The sequence below is a fragment of the Rhamphochromis sp. 'chilingali' genome (genome assembly GCF_963969265.1).
Source record: "Rhamphochromis sp. 'chilingali' genome assembly, chromosome: 8".
In the NCBI taxonomy this organism is placed as follows: Eukaryota; Metazoa; Chordata; class Actinopteri; order Cichliformes; family Cichlidae; genus Rhamphochromis; species Rhamphochromis sp. 'chilingali'.
Window position 1 is genome coordinate 31,637,322 of NC_137935.1, and position 19,086 is coordinate 31,656,407.

Below are 19,086 nucleotides of genomic sequence, written 5' to 3' on the forward strand. Positions count from 1 at the left end.
CGAACGAATAAAGTGTAATCACGCTATGGTCAAGCTGAAAGATGTAATACTTCGATATAATGCAAAACCCAGAGAATAAAAAAACACCATATTCTGCTGTTTATTTTACCTCCAGAAAGTTCTGTGTTGTGCTTTTCATCATTCACAACTATTTACTAAAGATGACAGGAGGAGCAGGTTTCTCTACATACTCGTTTAGGGTGTATCAGCAGTGGCGGTCCTAGCCTGTTTGGCGCCCCCGGGCGAACACTCCCTCAGTATTGTGATTTTGACTCTGATTGTTTCAGGATGACCTGCCATTATCCAATGACACATCTGCTTACCTGTATCCTTTGCTCGTTTCTCTTCCTCTTCTTTTCTATTTTTTCTAAACTGAGCACCTGGTGGCTTTGAACTTTTCTTGTCCATCTTCCATTGGTTTTAATTTTGCACTCCAGTATGAACACAAATGCCCCAACTCGAGGATCGCCACAACATAACCTAATAGACCTACACCTTAGTTCACAGATTCACTTTGTCTAGGGTTTATTTCTGGGATTTCACACAACCCAGGATTCAAATCAGGAATACATAATGGGCTTGGATTTACAACATTATGAATGAAATGCGCTCTGTTTGGAAGCAGCCGCCCCCCTCCCCTTTCGACGGGTTGTGTGTGAGACTTTAAATCATCAAACTGTAAATTATAAATTTTCAATTGTTATTGATCCCTTTACCCCAAGTCCTGAAGTGTATATTTATTTTCTTACTCTTCTTATATATATTGTTTGTTTACTTGCTCTGCTGTAACTGGAGCCTCGTCTCTTGTCTCTCTATATACTGGACTGTGTGTAGCAGAGATGACAATAAACAACCGCCCGTATCAAAAACTGCTACTGTGTATCAGTGATTATACCATTGACACATTGATAATGTTGATACTGCTGTCATTTTCCCTGCTTCTGTTTATTTTTTGTTGTGCTCAGTAGCCCGTCCTCATCGTAAACCTACTCATGATCTTATCTCCTCAACTCCTCAAATAGGCACTCACTTCCACATTCTTTATTCTGTCAGGTGGAGCTCCTTGTGTGTCACCCGCCTTCAAAAACTATTGAGCTGCACCGGAAAGTCATCTTGCAGGTAAAATATATAAATAAATAAAAGAATGTCCTTTTTAAAGGTGTTTAGTAGTAACCAGATATGTAAACTCTGAGTCTTGGTGCTATCATGTGTATTTAACTTTTCATCTCTGAACCTGCTTTATTTTCAGAATTTGCTGTAATGTCTTGTCATGGTGTATGAGGCATTAGTCACCAGTCATACTTTCACTTTATTTGTTTTTGTTATTCACAGTACACTGTGAATGTGCTTCTTGTTATTCTGTGAATACATTTCTTGTTTTTGCATATATTACCTACTTTAACTGCTGTCTAAGTGCAAAAGTTTGTTTCACCTCAAGTGAATACATGTGCTCAAATGATAATAAAATTACGTAATTCTTTTTTTCCCTCTATCTCTAATTGATGCAAGAAATACTGTGAAGTCGAATCTGCTGGCACAACTTGCCCTCGATCTTCATCATTCTTCAGAGTATAAATCCTCTACACTATGTCGTCCAACCAATCATTCAAAAGCCAACATGAAGAAGCCTACATGTCTCTGATGAGAGGCCTGAAGGAGCTGGACCTACAGGGACCCTGTGTTCCCAGTGACCTGTTGCTGATCGGAGACCATGCCTTTCCTTTAGCAATGAACAGCCGAGGTCAGGTCCTGATGGCTGCCTCTCTGTACGGCAGTGGAAGGATTGTGGTCCTGGGTCATGAGGGCTACTTGACAGCCTTTCCTGCTCTGGTAGAAAATGCTCTGACCTGGCTGAGAGGTGATGGATCTGATAACCTCTCTGTAGGGGTGCACAGAAATGTCAGTGCAGTTGCTAATAACCTCCAAAAATCCAGCTTCCAAGTAGAAGTTGTGGGAGCTTTCAGTGACAACCTGGGAGTTGGTGTTTATGTGACCGATGCCTACAGCGTGGGCTCAGACCCAGTGGAGCTTGTAGCATTTCTGAAAGCTGGAGGAGGGGTGCTGATAGCTGGGCAGGCGTGGGGCTGGGCTGCAGATCACCCCAAAGAGAACGCACTGCATCAGTTTGATGGGAATAAAGTGTCAGGAGTGGCAGGAATCTACTTCACTAAGCGTTGTGGTGAGGCGGAGAACCTGCCTGTCTACCCTCAGATCCCGTCCTCCTGGATGTCTGTGGTGTGAGTACATGCTATAACTATTATAGATTCCATGTTAGTTTTTTTTAAACCCACAAGTTAACTATAACATGAAATAAATTGCAATCTACTATAGACTATATGTACAGTATTTTTACAGGAACTTGTTGATAATAACATTAAGAAAATCAATTTTATGTTGAAGTTTCATATTTATTGTTTTTATACATAGTCACTGGTAATAATTATACAACATGAATGCAATTCAAATTTTCATGGTGATAATCTTCCAAAAATGTAAAAAATACAATTACTTGTATGTTGGTTAATTGTTTTGTTAACATGCAAAGACTCATTTGAAAACGCAATTTGCACAATTATTCTTAATAGTGTCTCTCATTCCTGCCATGACTCTTCCACCTTTCAGCTTGGGTAAGGATTTTGAAGACGACTTGCAGTTCTTACTCCAGGGGGTTTCAGAGTTCCAGCTCCCGTCTAATTTAACTGCTTCGGAGGTTTTAGTCCATGGACCGCTAGCATTTCCCATCGCGACCACAGATGATGGACGGGCGTTCCTGGCAGGAGGCTACTATGGACAGGGACGAGTGATTGTGGCTACACATGAAGGATTTCTGGGACTTGAGGTAAATTAGGCATTTGTTATTTTCACTATATATATTTTTTAGTATTGTATATTTCTGTCAGCACTTTGATGCTTACTGTAGATTTAGACCATCTGTGATGAGAGAATATAAAAGAACATTCTAACTGTTTGATGTCTGAGCCATCATTGGTGATAACCCTAACTCTGTATGAGGCACGACGCAGGGGTTAGATATCGTTGTCTACTAATCTAAAGGCTTGTCTGTTGATCCCATGCTTCTTCAGTTTGGATGTTGAAGTATACTCGGCAAATACGCTGAACCCTAAGTTTCTTTTGATGTCTATAGTGTGAGTACCCGAGTCTGAGCATGGTGAATGTTGGTTAAACCATCAATGGTTAAAAAAGAAATGCTTCTGCTGTTCCGAGAAATCTTTTATACATCACATGTACACGTAACTGCCTTTGTTCCTGCTTTCCTTCCATTTTTTAGAGTATGGCTCCATTTTGGCAAAATGCCATTCACTGGTTGGATGAAGGCCGCAGAGGGGTTGTTGGTTTCATGAATATAGATGCTGCAATCAAAATTCTCAGCAAGTCAGGGCTGAAGTGTGAGAAGACAAAATTCAGGAAAGACCTCAGCGTGTTTGTGTGTAAAGCGTATATCACTGAGCATTTGGAGGAAATCAAAAACTTTGTGGCAGAGGGAGGAGGCCTGCTGATTGGAGGACATGCCTGGTACTGGGCACAGACACATAGTGGGCAAAATCCACTTACAGAATTCTCAGGTATGAAAGTGCACGACCAATGCATCTGATTAGTGTGACATCTCCAACAATACACCAGAGTATTTTAAGTCAGATTTGTTTTAATGTCTTTCAGGAAACAAGATCTTAAATCAAATGGGATTGAGCCTGTTGGGCGCAACAATCAAAGGAGGAACATACAAAGCTCTCGTACCCACCCAGGCTATTAAAGACAGCTACCACTTCCGCCACCTTCTATACCGCTTTGCTGCCCATGTGACTGCAGGTGAAAAACTTAGCAAACATGAGGAGGGATGTCTGAAAAAGCTGGGCAACGACTGCAATGCCTACTTGCAGATGAAAGCCCACGACTGCTCCCACTACCGGCAAGTGTTGGCCACACTCACTGACTTATTAAAGAGGTCAGGCCTGCCACAGGTGAGTAGCTGCCCTTTATGGATGGGGTTTGTTGAGGGGTCGCTCGTCTGCCCTTTTTTTTGCAGATAGTGTCATAATGTGGGGACATATCTAATAACATTCACCATTCACTTTCAAGGTGAGTGACAGCTGCCCTGTAAAGAGTCCCAAAGACCACCTCCTCCTCGCTGTGGGTACCCAGGTATATAAGGTTTGCCCAGATCCCGATGCCCTCCTGCCCTATCTTATCAAGGACAACCCAATGATGCCTGTTGTCTATAACCACCGGATCAAGGTTGATGTTGATACAGCAGGTCAGATCTCACTGCTGTGTTCAAAAATGTGAATGTGGTTATTTGAATTTAGGTACAAATTTAAATTGTACAGCATCGTTCAGCATGATGCAGCAATGCCTGTTGTTCAGTGTCACACAGTATTAATACATGCACCTCTTTGTAGACACTGAAAACTGTGAAATACATTTTTTAAATGCATATTTTATACATGTAAACGTCCCTGACTGTCATCTTTTATAATTGTGTGTTTCAGATAAGGAAGAGTGGATCAGTACAGGTCTCTACCTCTCTCCTGGTATGAAGACCTACATCGCTATACCACCTCAGATTGTCAAAAAGAATTGGAAGGTAGAGCATATGAAATCAATTGATTTTGAGTTCACTCAGAATGTTGCAACTTTGTTACCTAAAGATAGTGAGGTGCCAGAAACTGAAAAATTCCAGACACAAAACTTGTCTCTGGTGAATAGATACTGTAAGCTGTTTCAGGCCATTTAGTTGTTTAAACACAGAGCAGTCATTGCAATTTTTAGTTATTCCTTTTTACAGTGTTGCACACTTTGTGGTATTGCTTATATTATTATATTTTTGCTTGTATTATTGCTTATAATGCATTTTCCTTTTCTTCTGCAGATTCAGATAGGATGTCAAACTGATTCTCTGCACAAGAACGATGTCCTGAAGAGACCACCGTCTGTCCATGAGCGATTTCCTGTCACCTCAGAGATGATACAAGTTTGGAACCTTTGGGGAGGACTCATCTACCTGGTGGCCCCACCCAAAACACAAGTGAAGGGGTTGGAGGTCACAGCACAGATGGCTGTACCTGCTCCATATTATAAGACTGGTGAGTCTGCGGTAGATTGAACTTTAATATGTGTTTGCACTAGTGTGTACCTTTGTTTGTACTGGTCTAATAGACTATTTTTTAAACAGTCTATAATTTGAAGGGCTGAGGGCAGCATCTCCCAGGTAATAATGCAAAGCAATTTAATAGATCCACTCCTCTCTGTTCTTTTCAGGTGTAACAACTGCAGCTGAGTGGTCGTCGCTGCGCACAGCTCCTTCACCCTGGGCAGAGTTGGAGTTTGAAAACATCATCCTCACCGTACCATCAGATGCTGTTCGGGGTCTGGAGCGCCCTGACAAGGTGGCTGCTCTGTGGGATGAAATCATGAGGGCCATTGCAGATCTGGCTGCCAAACCACACAAATTTCCCCGCAAGGAGCGCTTTGTGGCAGATGTGCAGATTTCTCACGGTAAGTGCATTGTGCCTCATGTTGTACAGTACACACCTGCCTATTATTTTCTTATCATATATAGAGTCTCAAGTAATGCTGGGTGACAGGCAGGGTATGCATGAACCAGTTCTCTGGAATAGAACTAGCAAACAGAAAGTATTCAGTCACCAATCCAAATTCAATTTTTCAATTCAATTCAATCTTATTTATGCAGCGCCAAATCACAACAACAGTCGCCTCAAGGCGCTTTATATTGTAAGCTAGACCCTACAATAATACATACAGAGAAAAACCCAACAATCATATGACCCCCCATAAACAAGCACATTGGCTGTGACCAGTTGTTGTGATAAAAAAAAAAACAGGATAAGAAAACATGCTGTGAAAGAGAGCCAGCGACTGATAACAAGTAGGATTCAATGTAGAGAGGTCTGTTAACATATAGTGAGTGAAAAGAGTGAGTGGAGGAGAAATATTTAAGGCATCATGGGAATCTCCCAGCACCCTAAAACTATTGCAGCATAACTAAGGGAGGATTCAGGGTCACCTGATCCAGCCCTAAGTATATGCTTTTTTCATCACCAAGCACAATGCAAAGCACTCATTCAGAATGGGATGTCACTCAAGTTCATATGGGTGTGAAGGCAGACGTGCAAATACTTTTGGCAAAATAGTGCATATATACAATTACAATGCTGGCTTTACCTGTCTATCAAGTTTGAGAAAATGAAGTAAGCGTGTGTACGCTTAATCCCTGTAAGCTGAAAGCTCAGGCTTTAGAGCTCTAAATGCTCATTTTTTCCTTCTACTTTTGGTTCTGGTTGAAATCCCTGAGGCCATCCACTGGAGTCTATCCCAGCTGTCACACGGCAAAAGGCTGAGTAGACCCTGGACTGTTGCATTGAAAAACCATAATCATGTCATACTTTTGCTTGTTTGTTTGCTTGTTTGTTTGTTTTTACATAAGAATCATCACTGTACTACTGTTCATTTCTCCTTTTTCTGTTCAGGTTTTATGCATGCAGGTTATCCTATCATGGTACAAAAAAACTCAGCTGCTAACCTGGTTGACGTTAAAAAAGGTAAAGGCATGTGGGGCCCCATCCACGAGATGGGACACAACCAACAGAGAGGCTGCTGGGAGTTCCCACCACACACCACAGAGTGTACATGCAACCTGTGGTCAGTGTATGTGCATGAAGAGGTGCTGGGCATCAAGAGGGAGAAGGTGGAGTAAATCACATGCATCTTTCAGACCAATGGCCAGAAAAGCTTTTGTTGAATTGTGATGCTTTTCATATCAATCAGTTTTAGAAAGCATAACTCTTTTTTTGATATCCTATGAGGACAGAAGACTTAACACTGTTTTCCTTAGAGTAAAATGCTTAACAGTCACCTCATTACATACTATTCAATGCAGGCTCATGGAGCTATGACTGCAGCAAAACGACAAAGTCGAGCCAAGGATTACGTCGCAGGAGGCAGGAAACTTGAGAGCTGGAGCATGTGGGTGGCTCTGGAAACATATATGCAGGTGAGAGAATTCTACTCTGTAGAGAAACTGTCCTTTGTCCACACACCTGCTTTCACTGGAAAAAAATGATTGCATGTAAAACTGAAAGCAGAGTGTGAAACAAGGCACGTTCCAGAAACTGTAAGATGATACCTTTTAAATCAAGTCACTATCAAGAAAGTGTGGAGACAGAATTAAAACAGTATCTTAACAAACAGAAATAAGCCTGACACAAACACTTTATTAGACATAACATGATTATCAGCATTATGATTTTTGTCTCCTCATCTGCAGCTCCAGGAAAGGTTTGGCTGGGATGCCTTTAAGAAGGTGTTTACTGCGTATCATCACATGAAAGACATCCCCAAGGACAAGAAAAGAAAAATGAATCTGTATGCTGAGACCTTCTCCCAGACTGTGGGGATGGACCTGACTGGCTTCTTTAAGGCCTGGGGCTGGCCAATAGAAACAGCCACTGAAGGGAAGCTCTCCCAGCTGCCTTCCTGGAACGATCACCCCATGACCCAGTATGACTAAACCTCAAACCACTGCAGTGTGCAGAGAAATGTCTTCAACCAATATCTTAATTTGAAGTGAATGATGAGCAACACGGTGAACTGATTTGGTGTCTGGTGTTCTGTTTCAACAACATTTATTAGAGTATCTGAATAGAGAAACAAATCCTGTACATAGCTTGTACTCACTACAGCCTGTACATACTTATAGTTATAGAATATTCACAACATACTTCATACCGTGTACATTATAACACACCATAATAGACCCATTTCTGTAATATACTTACATATCTATATTATTGCTAATATATATTGTAATATATCTATATCACTAAAGCACTTCTGGATGGATGCAAACTGCACTTCGTTGCCCTGTACCTGTGCATGTGCAATGACAATAAAGTTGAATTCTATTCTAATTCTATTCTATTCTAAATGATGTGGTGAGGTTGTAGTTATTGAATTCAGTTTGAATTTTTTTTTCCCTTATGTACCTGTACGGGGTAGGTACAGTAGGCTTTCACTTACTGCCAGGTAGACTAGACATTCGATGATAACAAGAGTGGATCTTTGCCTTTGTTTTGTACAGGGCTGAAATCATAGCAAGACATTGCACTACTATAACATACAACGCAATACACTTGCCTTACACTGTGCTCTACTGAATACGTTCACTGCAACCCTTTCCTTAAAAAATAGTAGTCTTTTATGAGGACACAGGATTTTTATAAGGACACTTATATTATTAGAAATGTGGATTTTCTTTATGTGAATAAGCATAATATTGAAACTCTCATTTGCTCTGCTGCTGTATTTTCATGTTTGCATTATGTTGGGTTGCAATAAAGAGGTCAGACTTTATAATAAAAGAACTTTAGTCTTTAGTTTCACTACACTGATATCTGAAACAGCTTCAATAATAATCCACTTTATCTTTTTCCATTAAGAGAGAGAAAAAAAGTGAAAGACTTCATTTCATTCTGAAATACTGTTATATTGTAGCTGCATCAATATGGTGATTCCCAAACAGCCATTAGCTGAATACTGCATATCTCAACATGGTCTGCTGTTTGTCCTTACAAATATTTTGAGGACCCCCCATAAGCATACCCTCTTGGGACCTGTGTGAGGCCAGATTATGATTATGTATTTACAGTCTAGGTTTATTTTTTTTTCTAAAATATTCAGCAATATTATCCAACATTAATCACGTGCAGAGTTGGGAGTCAGCATTGAAATCACTTGATGTGCGATGTGCGATAGTTTGTTAATATAGCAAAACTTGTGCTGGGCTGCGCAGTCAGATGGTGAAAAACTGCAGGATAAAGAAAACTTTATCCCGTTGGCTTTCTGAGTCACTCGGCACCCGTACCGTGTTATCTGAAAGAAAAGCGCAACAACATTCTAAACTTCTGCTGACTGGACCACATTTCCATCTCATTTTTGGACTCTGTCTTTGTTGACACGTGTAATGTAACAACAATGTGTATTTATAATACTCTCACTGGATGTAATAAGACGTCGTTATTTGCTACTCACCGAAGGAGTTAAATATTTAACACATCCGCATTGGTGAGTCACTATTTTGGTTTTCAGGTCCTGTAATGGGCGAGGCAGGGAGAAAAAGTTGATACGGAAAGAAGACAAAGTAACACATTGTCCTGGTTACATTTTGAGCTAAAAGCTCATCTGAAGACTAATTCAGTGTGGCAAAATAGTGAGCACTATTTATTATCCAAACATTTAGTCTAAAGCCTAACGATGAACGGATAAAGAGTAATCACGCTATGCTATCCCGCTATGGTAATGCTGAAAGATGCAATAATTTGATATGGTGCAAAACACACTGAATTAAAAACACCACATTCTTCTGTTTATTTTACCTGCAGAAAGTTCTGCGCTGTGCCCTTTAGCGTTCACAACTAGTTACTAAAGATGGCAGGATGAGCAGGTTTCTCTGTGGGCTTCATACTCGTTTAGGGTGTATCAGTAATTACAACATTCACACAATGGGAATGTTGACATACTGCTGTCATTTTCCATGCTTCTGTTTATTTTTTTGCTGTGCTCAGTAGCCCGTCTGTGGGCTGTCCTCATCGTAACCTACCACTCATGATCTCCTCAAATAGGCACTCACTTTCACATTCTTTATTCTGTCAGGTAGAGCTCTTTGTGTCACCTGCTTTGAAAAACTCTTGAACTGCACCGGAAAGTCATCTTGCAGGTAAAAATATTATTAAATAAAAGAATGCATTTATTTTTTTTAAGTTGTTTAGTAGTAACGAGATATGTAAAATCTGGGTCTTGGTTGTACCAAGTGGAAAGCAGCTATTTAACTTTTTATCTCTGAATCAGCTTTATTTAGTGTAATGTTTTGTCATGACTTATGAGGCATTAGTCAGCAGTCATACTTTCATTTTATTTATTTATTTATTTTTGTTATCTTATTCACACTACACCGTGGATATGATTCTTGTTTTTGCATATATTACCTACTTTAACTGCTGTGTGAGTGCAAATTTTTTGTTTCACCTCAAGTGAATACGTGTGCTGGAATAATAATAAAAAACAATGAATTTTTTTCTGCCCTATTTCCACAGGTCACCTTGGCATACATTGATGCAGGAAATACTGTGAAATCAAATCTGTTAAGACAACTTGCCCTCGACATTCAGTCTTCAGAGTAAAAATCCTCTACACTATGTCATCTAACCAGTTGTTCAAAAGCCAACATGAAGAAGCCTACATGTCCCTGATGAGAGGCATGAAGGAGCTGGACCTACAGGGACCCTGTGTTCCCAGTGACCTGGTCCTGATCGGAGACCATGCCTTTCCTTTAGCAATGAACAGTCAAGGTCAGGTGCTGATGGCTGCCTCTCTGTACGGCAGTGGAAGGATTGTGGTCCTGGGTCATGAGGGCTACTTGACAGCCTTTCCTGCTCTGGTAGAAAATGCTCTGACCTGGCTGAGAGGTGATGGCTCTGATAACCTCTCAGTAGGGGTGCACAGAAGTGTATGTGCAGTTGCTAATAACCTCCAAAAATCCAGCTTCCAAGTAGAAGTTGTGGGAGCTTTCAGTGACAAACAGGGAGTTGGTGTTTATGTGACCGATGCCTACAGCGTGGGCTCAGACCCAGTGGAGCTGGTGGCGTTTCTGAAAGCTGGAGGAGGGGTGCTGATAGCTGGGCAGGCGTGGAGTTGGGCTGCAGATCACCCCAAAGAGAACGCACTGCATCAGTTTGATGGGAATAAAGTGTCGGGAGTGGCAGGAATCTACTTCACTGAGCGTTGTGGTGAAGTGGAGAACCTGCCTGTCTACCCTCAGATCCCGTCCTCCTGGATGTCTGTGGTGTGAGTGTTTAATGTAGTTCTGTTTTGTTGTTATTGTTACTGTTAGTTTAAACCCACAAGTTAACTATAACATGAAATAAATTGCAAACTACTATAGATTGCATATAGAGTTTAAAAAAAAAATTATTATTATATTTAATGTAAACTTTTACATAATTTTACATGGATTTATCAGTTTTGACATTTTCTGCCTAAGCAATAAAACAAAGTATCTATTGATGTCAAACTCAGCACCTGTGAATTTACAAAAGGACTGTATTTTTACAGGACCGTGTTTATAATAACAGTAGGAAAATCAATTTTATGTTTCATATTTATTAATTTAATATCAGAATACTTTATTGATCCCTAGGGGAAATTATTTTGGTTACAGTGCTCTGGTACAAACAGTAACAAAGACAGACAATACACTACAGTAAGAAAATAGCACAATATATACAAAATATACATACATACATACATACATATATATATATATATATATATATATATATATAGATAGATAGATAGATAGATAGATAGATAGATAGATAGATAGATAGATAGATAGATATATTGATAAATATCTGAATAAGAAAGAAGAGCATGTGCAAAAAGGGTGTAGCTACTGCAGTATACAGTGTGTTAAGTGGATGAGTTGTACAGGGAGATGGCAACAGGCAGGAATGTATTCCTGTGTTGTTCAGTGGTGCTTTTTTACATTCTGAAAATGTAAAAATTAAACTTGCTTGTATGTTGGTTAATTGTTTTCTTAACATGCAAAAACAGATAAAAAAAATGCAATTTACACAATTATTCTTAAGTTTGTCTCTCATTCCTATCATGACTCTTCCACCTTTCAGCTTGGGTAAGGATTTTGAAGACGACTTGCAGTTCTTACTCCAGGGGGTTTCAGAGTTCCAGCTCCCGTCTAATTTAACTGCTTCGGAGGTTTTAGTCCATGGACCGCTAGCATTTCCCATCGCGACCACAGATGATGGACGGGCGTTCCTGGCAGGAGGCTACTATGGACAGGGACGAGTGATTGTGGCTACACATGAAGGATTTCTGGGACTTGAGGTAAATGTGAGAGTTGGTCTTCCTTTCCAAGCACTCATAGGTCAGAATCAGCACGTGATTCGGACCTATGAATGAACAGGTTTCCTTTGATTTTACAAGTTTGATTTGCATCAGAAGGTTTTTATGTGTGTCACTGTAATGAATAGTTTCTTTGTTAACTGATTGCCAAGACTTGGGTGAATAATTTAATTTAAAACAAAGCTATTCTTATTGCCTAGGATGGATAGAGGGATGGAGGTTAAAGTTTAGGTTAGGGTTGGGTTCTCCACTGATGATGACTCAGGCCTCAGAGGGTTAAAAATGTGAGTAGTAGTAGTTTGTGCAACTCGGAATGGATGTATGACTGTTTTTATTGTGTTTCTCCCTGACTTTGAGCAAACATTGCAGATAACATAAATTGTGTATTGTGATAGGGTTAGAGTTAGGAGTTAGTGGTAAGCAGACCTATAATGGTTAAAAAGGAGATGTTTCTGCTGTTTTGATGCAATTTTTATACATCTTATGTACACATGACTGCATCTGTTCCTGATTTCCTTCTATTCTTTTAGAGTATGGCTCCATTTTGGCAAAATGCCATTCACTGGTTGGATGAAGGCCGCAGAGGGGTTGTTGGTGTCATGAATATAGATGCTGCAATCAATATTCTCAGCAAGTCAGGGCTGAAGTGTGAGAAGACAAAATTCAGGAAAGACCTCAGCGTGTTTGTGTGTAAAGCGTATATCACTGAGCATTTGGAGGAAATCAAAAACTTTGTGGCAGAGGGAGGAGGCCTGCTGATTGGAGGACATGCCTGGTACTGGGCACAGACACATAGTGGGCAAAATCCACTTACAGAATTCTCAGGTATGAAAGTGCACGACCAATGCATCTGATTAGTGTGACATCTCCAACAATACACCAGAGTATTTTAAGTCAGATTTGTTTTAATGTCTTTCAGGAAACAAGATCTTAAATCAAATGGGATTGAGCCTGTTGGGCGCAACAATCGGAGGAGGAACATACAAATCTCTCGTACCCAGCCAGGCTATTAATGACAGCTACCACTTCCGCCACCTTCTATACCGCTTTGCTGCCCATGTGACTGCAGGTGAAAACCTTAGCCAGCATGAGGAGAGATATCTGAAAAGGCTGGGCAACGACTGCAATGCCTACTTGCAGATGAAAGCCCATGACTCCTCCCACTACCGACAAGTGTTGGCCACACTCACTGACTTATTAAAGAGGTCAGGCCTGCCACAGGTGAGTAGACAAAAATAATATGAACACCTTTTAAAATAACAAAATTAAACAAAGCTATGCTAGCTGATGTGGTTTGTGACCATTATGTGTGCCAAAACATTACAGTGCATGTCACAGCTATTAGTTGGTATATTACAGTTATCAACAAGTAATATGTGTCTCAAAAATGTGTTTTAAAAAAGAAACAACAACACCAATGTGTTTTAAATATGATTGACCACTGCTTTTTATGGATGGGGTGTGGTGGAGGTGGAGACTAGTTGCCTTTGTTTCTGCAGATAGTGTCATAATATGGGGACATATATAATGAGATTGACTATTCACTTTCAAGGTGAGTGACAGCTGCCCTGTAAAGAGTCCCAAAGACCACCTCCTCCTCGCTGTGGGTACCCAGGTATATAAGGTTTGCCCAGATCCCGATGCTCTCCTGCCCTACCTCATCAAGGACAACCCAATGATGCCTGTTGTCTATAACCACCGGATCAAGGTTGATGTTGATACAGCAGGTCAGATCTCACTGCTAAAAATGTGTTAATATATGCAGCTCATTGCAAACACTGGAAACTGTGAAATACAGTTTTTAAAATGCATATTTTATACCTGTAAACGTCCCTGATTGTGATCTTTTATAATTGTGTGTTTCAGATAGGGAAGAGTGGATCAGTACAGGTCTCTACCTCTCTCCTGGTATGAAGACCTACATCGCTATACCACCTCAGATTGTCAACAAGGATTGGAAGGTACAGCATATGAAGTCAATTGATTTTGAGTTCAACCCCATATAAGTCTCTGTCTCCAGTAGTGACAGAGACTCACCACAAGTACAGCTCATGTCCACATGGCAAGGTGCCAGAACCTGAATTTTTTTTTGCGGTGAATAGATACTGTAAGTTGTTTCAGGTCATTTAGGTGTCTAAACACAGAGGAGTCCTTGCAATTTTTAGACATTCCTTTTTACAGTGTTCAATACTTTAGCATATAGAGATTGCTTACAGTGCATTTTTCTTTTCTTCTGCAGATTCAGATAGGATGTCAAACTGATTCACTGCACCACCATGAGGAGCTGAAGAGACCACCGTCTGTCCATGAGCGATTTCCTGTCACATCAGAGATGATACAGGTTTGGAACCTTTGGGGAGGGCTCATCTTCCTTGTGGCCCCACCCAAAACACAAGTGAAGGTGTTGGAAGTCATAGTGCAGATGGCTGTACCTGCTCCATACTATAAGTCTGGTGAGTCTGTGGTGGATTTGACTTTGTTAACTTTTTTTGTACTGGTCTAATAGACTATTCTCAAACAGTTTATAAGGCGATTTAAGGGGCTGAGGGCAGCATCTCCCTGGTTCTAATCAAATATGAAGTGTTAGGAGTGTTAGAAATGTTCAGTAAAGTAAAGTAAATATCCAACAGTTTAACGTCTGATACAATGAATTAGGCTTCCCTAACTGTTAATATTTCAAGTTGGTGTTAGCTAGCCCTTGATTCTGTTTTTATGTGTTGGAGCCTGAAGCATTTTAATAAATTCACTCCTCTCTTTGTTCTTTTCAGATGTAACAACTGCAGCTCAGTGGTCGTTGCTGCGCACAGCTCCTTCACCCTGGGCAGAGTTGGAGTTTGAAAACATCATTCTCACCGTACCGTCAGATGCTGTTCGGGGTCTGGAGCGCCCTGACGAGCTAGCCGCTCTGTGGGATGAAATCATGAGGGCCATTGCAGATCTGGCTGCCAAACCACACAAATTTCCCCGCAAGGAGCGCTTTGTGGCAGATGTGCAGATTTCTGCTGGTAAGTGCATTTTGCCTCATGTTGTATATACACCTGCCTTTAACTGGCTTGTCATATATAGAGTCTCAAGTAATGCTGGGTGACAGGCAGGGTATGCATGGTCCAGTTCTCTGAACTAGCAAACAGAAAGTATTTAGTCACCAATACAAATCATTGGGGTAAGGTGTTCCAATCACTTCCATGACACAGGTGTATAAAATCAAGCACCAAAGCATGCAGACTGCTTCTATGAACATTTGTAAAAGAATTGGTCGCTCTCAGGAGCTCAGGGAATTCCAGTGTGGTAATGTGATAGGATACCACCTCAGCATGAAGTCCAGTCATGATATTTCCTTGCTACTAAACATAGTGAGTAGTGGAAGGGACTGGGAACAACAGCAACTCAGCCACAAGGAGGCAGGCTAAGTAAAATCACAAAGCAGGGTCATCGGATTGGGAAGTATATAGCGTGCAGAGGTTGCCAACTTTCTGCAGACCTGCAAACTTCATTTGGCCTTCAGATTAGCTCAAGAACAGTGCACAGAGAGCTTCATGGAAAAGGTTTCCATGCCTGAGCACCTGATTCCAAACTTTACACCACGAGGGACAGTGCAAAGCATATAAACCTTTGCATTTAATGCTTTGAACTAGTGCAAAGCATTGTGCTTTGGTGATGTACAGAATGCTGCTACTGGACTCTTTGTATCTGACCACACAAATGTGCTTCTGGATGGTCAAAAATTCCCATAAACACACTCCTAAATGTTGTGGAAAACCTTCCCAGAAGAGCTGAAGCTGTTATATCTGCACATGCTGGGCTTACATCATATTAAACCCTATGGATTCAGAATGGGATGTCTCCCAAATTTGTGTGGGTGTGAAAGTGGACGAACAAATACTTTTGGCAAAATAGTGCATATATACAGTAACAATGCTGGCTTCAGCTGTCTAACAAGTTTCAGAAAATGAGGTGTGTGCACACTTAATCCCTATAAGCTGAAAGCTCAGGCTTTAGAGCTCTAAATGCTTATTCATCAGACAGTTTTTCCTTCTACTTTTGGCTCTGTTTGAAATCCCTGAGGGCGTGTATCCCCAGCTTAGCTTCTGAGTGCAGAAGCTCTACCCATTTGTTATTGAAGTCTTGTGTTTATAAAGAACTGCCAATCAGAGAAACTTGTTTAAACGTCTATCCATCCACTGGCGTCTATCTCAGCTGTGACAGGGCAAAAGGTTGAGCAGACCTTGGACAGGTCGCAAGACCACTGCAGGGTTACCACAGAGACAGATGAATATTTACACTTAACATGACTAACTTTTACCGAAGAACCATAATCATATCATGCTTTTGGTTGTTTGTTTGTTAATTGTTTATTTTTTTTAAATAAAAGCTATCAAATCTATCAAATCTAAAATCTATAAAAAATAAAGAATCATCACTATACCACTGTTCATTTCTCTTTTTCTGTTCAGGCTGGATGCATGCAGGTTATCCTATCATGGCACACAAAGTCTCAGCTGCTGAGCTGGTCGGTGTTAAAAAAGGTAAAGAAATGTGGGGCCCCATCCACGAGCTGGGACACAACCAACAGAGAGGCTGCTGGGAGTTCCCACCAAACACCACAGAGTGTACATGCAACCTGTGGTCAGTGTATGTGCATGAAGAGGTGCTGGGTCTCCACAGAGGACAGGTAGAGTAAATCACATGTGTCTATTTTGATATCCCATGATAACTGATGATTGAACTCAGTTTTTACTAAAAGTAAAATATTTTACAATCATCTCATTCCATGTTTTTAATGCAGGCTCATGGAGCTATGACTGCAGAAAATCGACAAAGTCGAGCCAAGGATTACGTCGCAGGAGGCAGGAAACCAGAGAGCTGGAGCATGTGGGTGGCTCTGGAAACATATATGCAGGTGAGAGAATTCTACTCTGTAGAGAAACTGTCCTTTGTCCACACACCTGCTTTCACTGGAAAAAAAATGATTGCATGTAAAACTGAAAGCAGAGTGTGAAACAAGGCACGTTCCAGAAACTGTAAGATGATACCTTTTAAATCAAGTCACTATCAAGAAAGTGTGGAGACAGAATTAAAACAGTATCTTAACAAACAGAAATAAGCCTGACACAAACACTTTATTAGACATAACATGATTATCAGCATTATGATTTTTGTCTCCTCATCTGCAGCTCCAGGAAAGGTTTGGCTGGGATGCCTTTAAGAAGGTGTTTACTGCGTATCATCACATGAAAGACATCCCCAAGGACAACAAAGGAAAGATGAACCTGTATGCTGAGACTTTCTCCCAGACTGTGGGGATGGACCTGACTGGCTTCTTTAAGGCCTGGGGCTGGCCAATAGAAACAGCCACTGAAGGGAAGCTCTCCCAGCTGCCTTCCTGGAACGATCACCCCATGACCCAGTATGACTAAACCTCAAACCACTGCAGTGTGCAGAGAAATGGTTTCAACCAATATCTTAATTTGAAGTGAATGATGAGCAACACGGTGAACTGATTTGGTGTCTGGTGTTCTGTTTCAACAACATTTATTAGAGTATCTGAATAGAGAAACAGAAATGGTGGACTGAGGTTGTAGGTATCGAATCTTTCCCTTTATTTTGTACAAAGCCAAATAATTTTGTTCCCTGCAGAAAATGCAACTTGATGTTTGTGACTTGTGAAAACTGGAAGACATTACATTACTAAACAGAGATTGTTTCTGAAGATGAAAATGTTCTTGCATGTTTGCATATTTATTACTTACTTGCATTTCTTTACTTGCATCCAAAACTGCCATGGTTTTCTTCCACACATAAACACACACAGTGACATATAGGATGCTATTGCAGAGCCAGCCCTTAAAACTAGATGAATGAGTGCGTAATAAAGCCTGGGTGTGTCGCTTGTCTGAGTTTTAAAAACAGATGCAGAATGTTGACTAACAGGTTTTGAAGCCTTCTCTGTTCACTGACACCTCGTCTTTCACTTAATTCCATCAGCCTGAGTCAGTCGGTTGCCCTGACTAAAGTCACTCCTCTAATTGTCTTTGTCTTTTTCACTCAAGTAGCCCCTCCTGTTCTTATTTGTATACACTCACTTGCTGTTGTTGCAAAGTTTTCACCAGTCGTTCTAAACAAACCACAGATTCAGCCAACCCTATAGGCTGAGGAAGGCTGTTTCAGCTACAACATCAAAATTTGATGGCCTCTGATTATAACATAAGAGCTTGAAAATAAGGCTTGAAGAGCCAACAGCAGTAGCAGTATAATGTCTGGGAATCTCTGCTATATACCCGGGACCCTGGCCATGTAGGACTTTGTTATTAAGATTATTAAGACCCTCGATCAGTCCAAGTAACTGACGGGCCACAGCTTTCTCTCAAATGGAAGGGATGGAGACAGGACAAAGGTGACACCCTGGTTGTATCTTTGCCGTGTAATTTGTATTTTACTGCGTGCATTCAGCCTTTATGCACTTCTTTCTATGGTGACATATAATCATTGATCCAAGGGAAAACATTGATGGCTCAAGGTAATCCAGATTTTAAAGGGGCTACACTATCAAGAAATGATCAACACAGATCATTAAATCATTCATGTAAATCACTGAAAACCCAGGTGTTCAAATGTAAAAATAGGAGAACAGAGCTGCTGAATTGTCATTAACAATGCCAGACTAAGTCTGCTATGGGAACACAAAATTAGTGAAGTTATATTTTGACAGTAAATCAGACGTACAAAGGTTGTTTAAGGACAGGCCACAAGTAGAAACATACTCCAGGGTGTGCTCACCAATAAGAACGGGACTATTAAGAATATTACAACCAGAGGAAAGATCTAAGAAAGAAGATGTGAAAGTTAAAGTCACCAACCATAATGAACTGCTCAAATTAAAGAACAACAGATGAAAACACATTTGAGAGTTTATTTAGGAATTCAGAAGGAAATTTAGGAGGATGATAGAAAACAAGGAGACTGGATTCTTACACAAAGTATTTTGAATGAATTGAAAAAAGAAGAAGCGAGAAGTAAATGGAACACAATTTAAGTTGTTCCTGTAAACCCTTCTGTTGAATGAAAAAATTAAGAAGGGAGTAGAAATTTGATGAAAATGTTACAGTCTCCTTCTGTGTGTTATAATTACAG

The 19,086-nt window shown here is 40.5% G+C and overlaps 2 protein-coding genes across 3 annotated transcripts; both read left to right on the plus strand.

Annotated features, from left to right (window-relative positions):
- Positions 1-1,053: 1,053 nt before the first annotated feature.
- On the plus strand, positions 1,054-8,398 carry LOC308400744 (TRPM8 channel-associated factor homolog). The gene is made up of 12 exons (XM_080888674.1): positions 1,054-1,119; positions 1,510-2,237; positions 2,623-2,839; positions 3,290-3,584; positions 3,679-3,980; positions 4,099-4,273; positions 4,509-4,603; positions 4,889-5,102; positions 5,278-5,514; positions 6,507-6,724; positions 6,917-7,030; positions 7,304-8,398. The coding sequence occupies exons 2-12, from the start codon at positions 1,588-1,590 to the stop codon at positions 7,544-7,546; spliced, it is 2,760 nt and encodes a 919-aa protein (XP_080744800.1). The 5' UTR covers positions 1,054-1,119; positions 1,510-1,587; the 3' UTR covers positions 7,547-8,398.
- Positions 8,399-8,893: 495 nt separating this feature from the next.
- Positions 8,894-17,673, plus strand: LOC308400743 (TRPM8 channel-associated factor homolog). 2 transcript variants are annotated; one of them, XM_080888672.1, is made up of 13 exons: positions 8,894-9,099; positions 9,688-9,751; positions 10,128-10,878; positions 11,721-11,937; positions 12,486-12,780; positions 12,875-13,176; positions 13,508-13,682; positions 13,822-13,916; positions 14,195-14,408; positions 14,724-14,960; positions 16,410-16,627; positions 16,742-16,855; positions 17,130-17,673. In XM_080888672.1, exons 3-13 carry the CDS (start codon positions 10,229-10,231, stop codon positions 17,370-17,372), a joined length of 2,760 nt encoding a protein of 919 aa, XP_080744798.1. In that variant the 5' UTR covers positions 8,894-9,099; positions 9,688-9,751; positions 10,128-10,228; the 3' UTR covers positions 17,373-17,673. The 2 variants fall into 2 exon arrangements, with proteins under 2 accessions (XP_080744798.1, XP_080744799.1); XM_080888673.1 differs by having other exon boundaries at positions 9,692-9,751.
- The last annotated feature ends 1,413 nt before the right edge of the window (positions 17,674-19,086 follow it).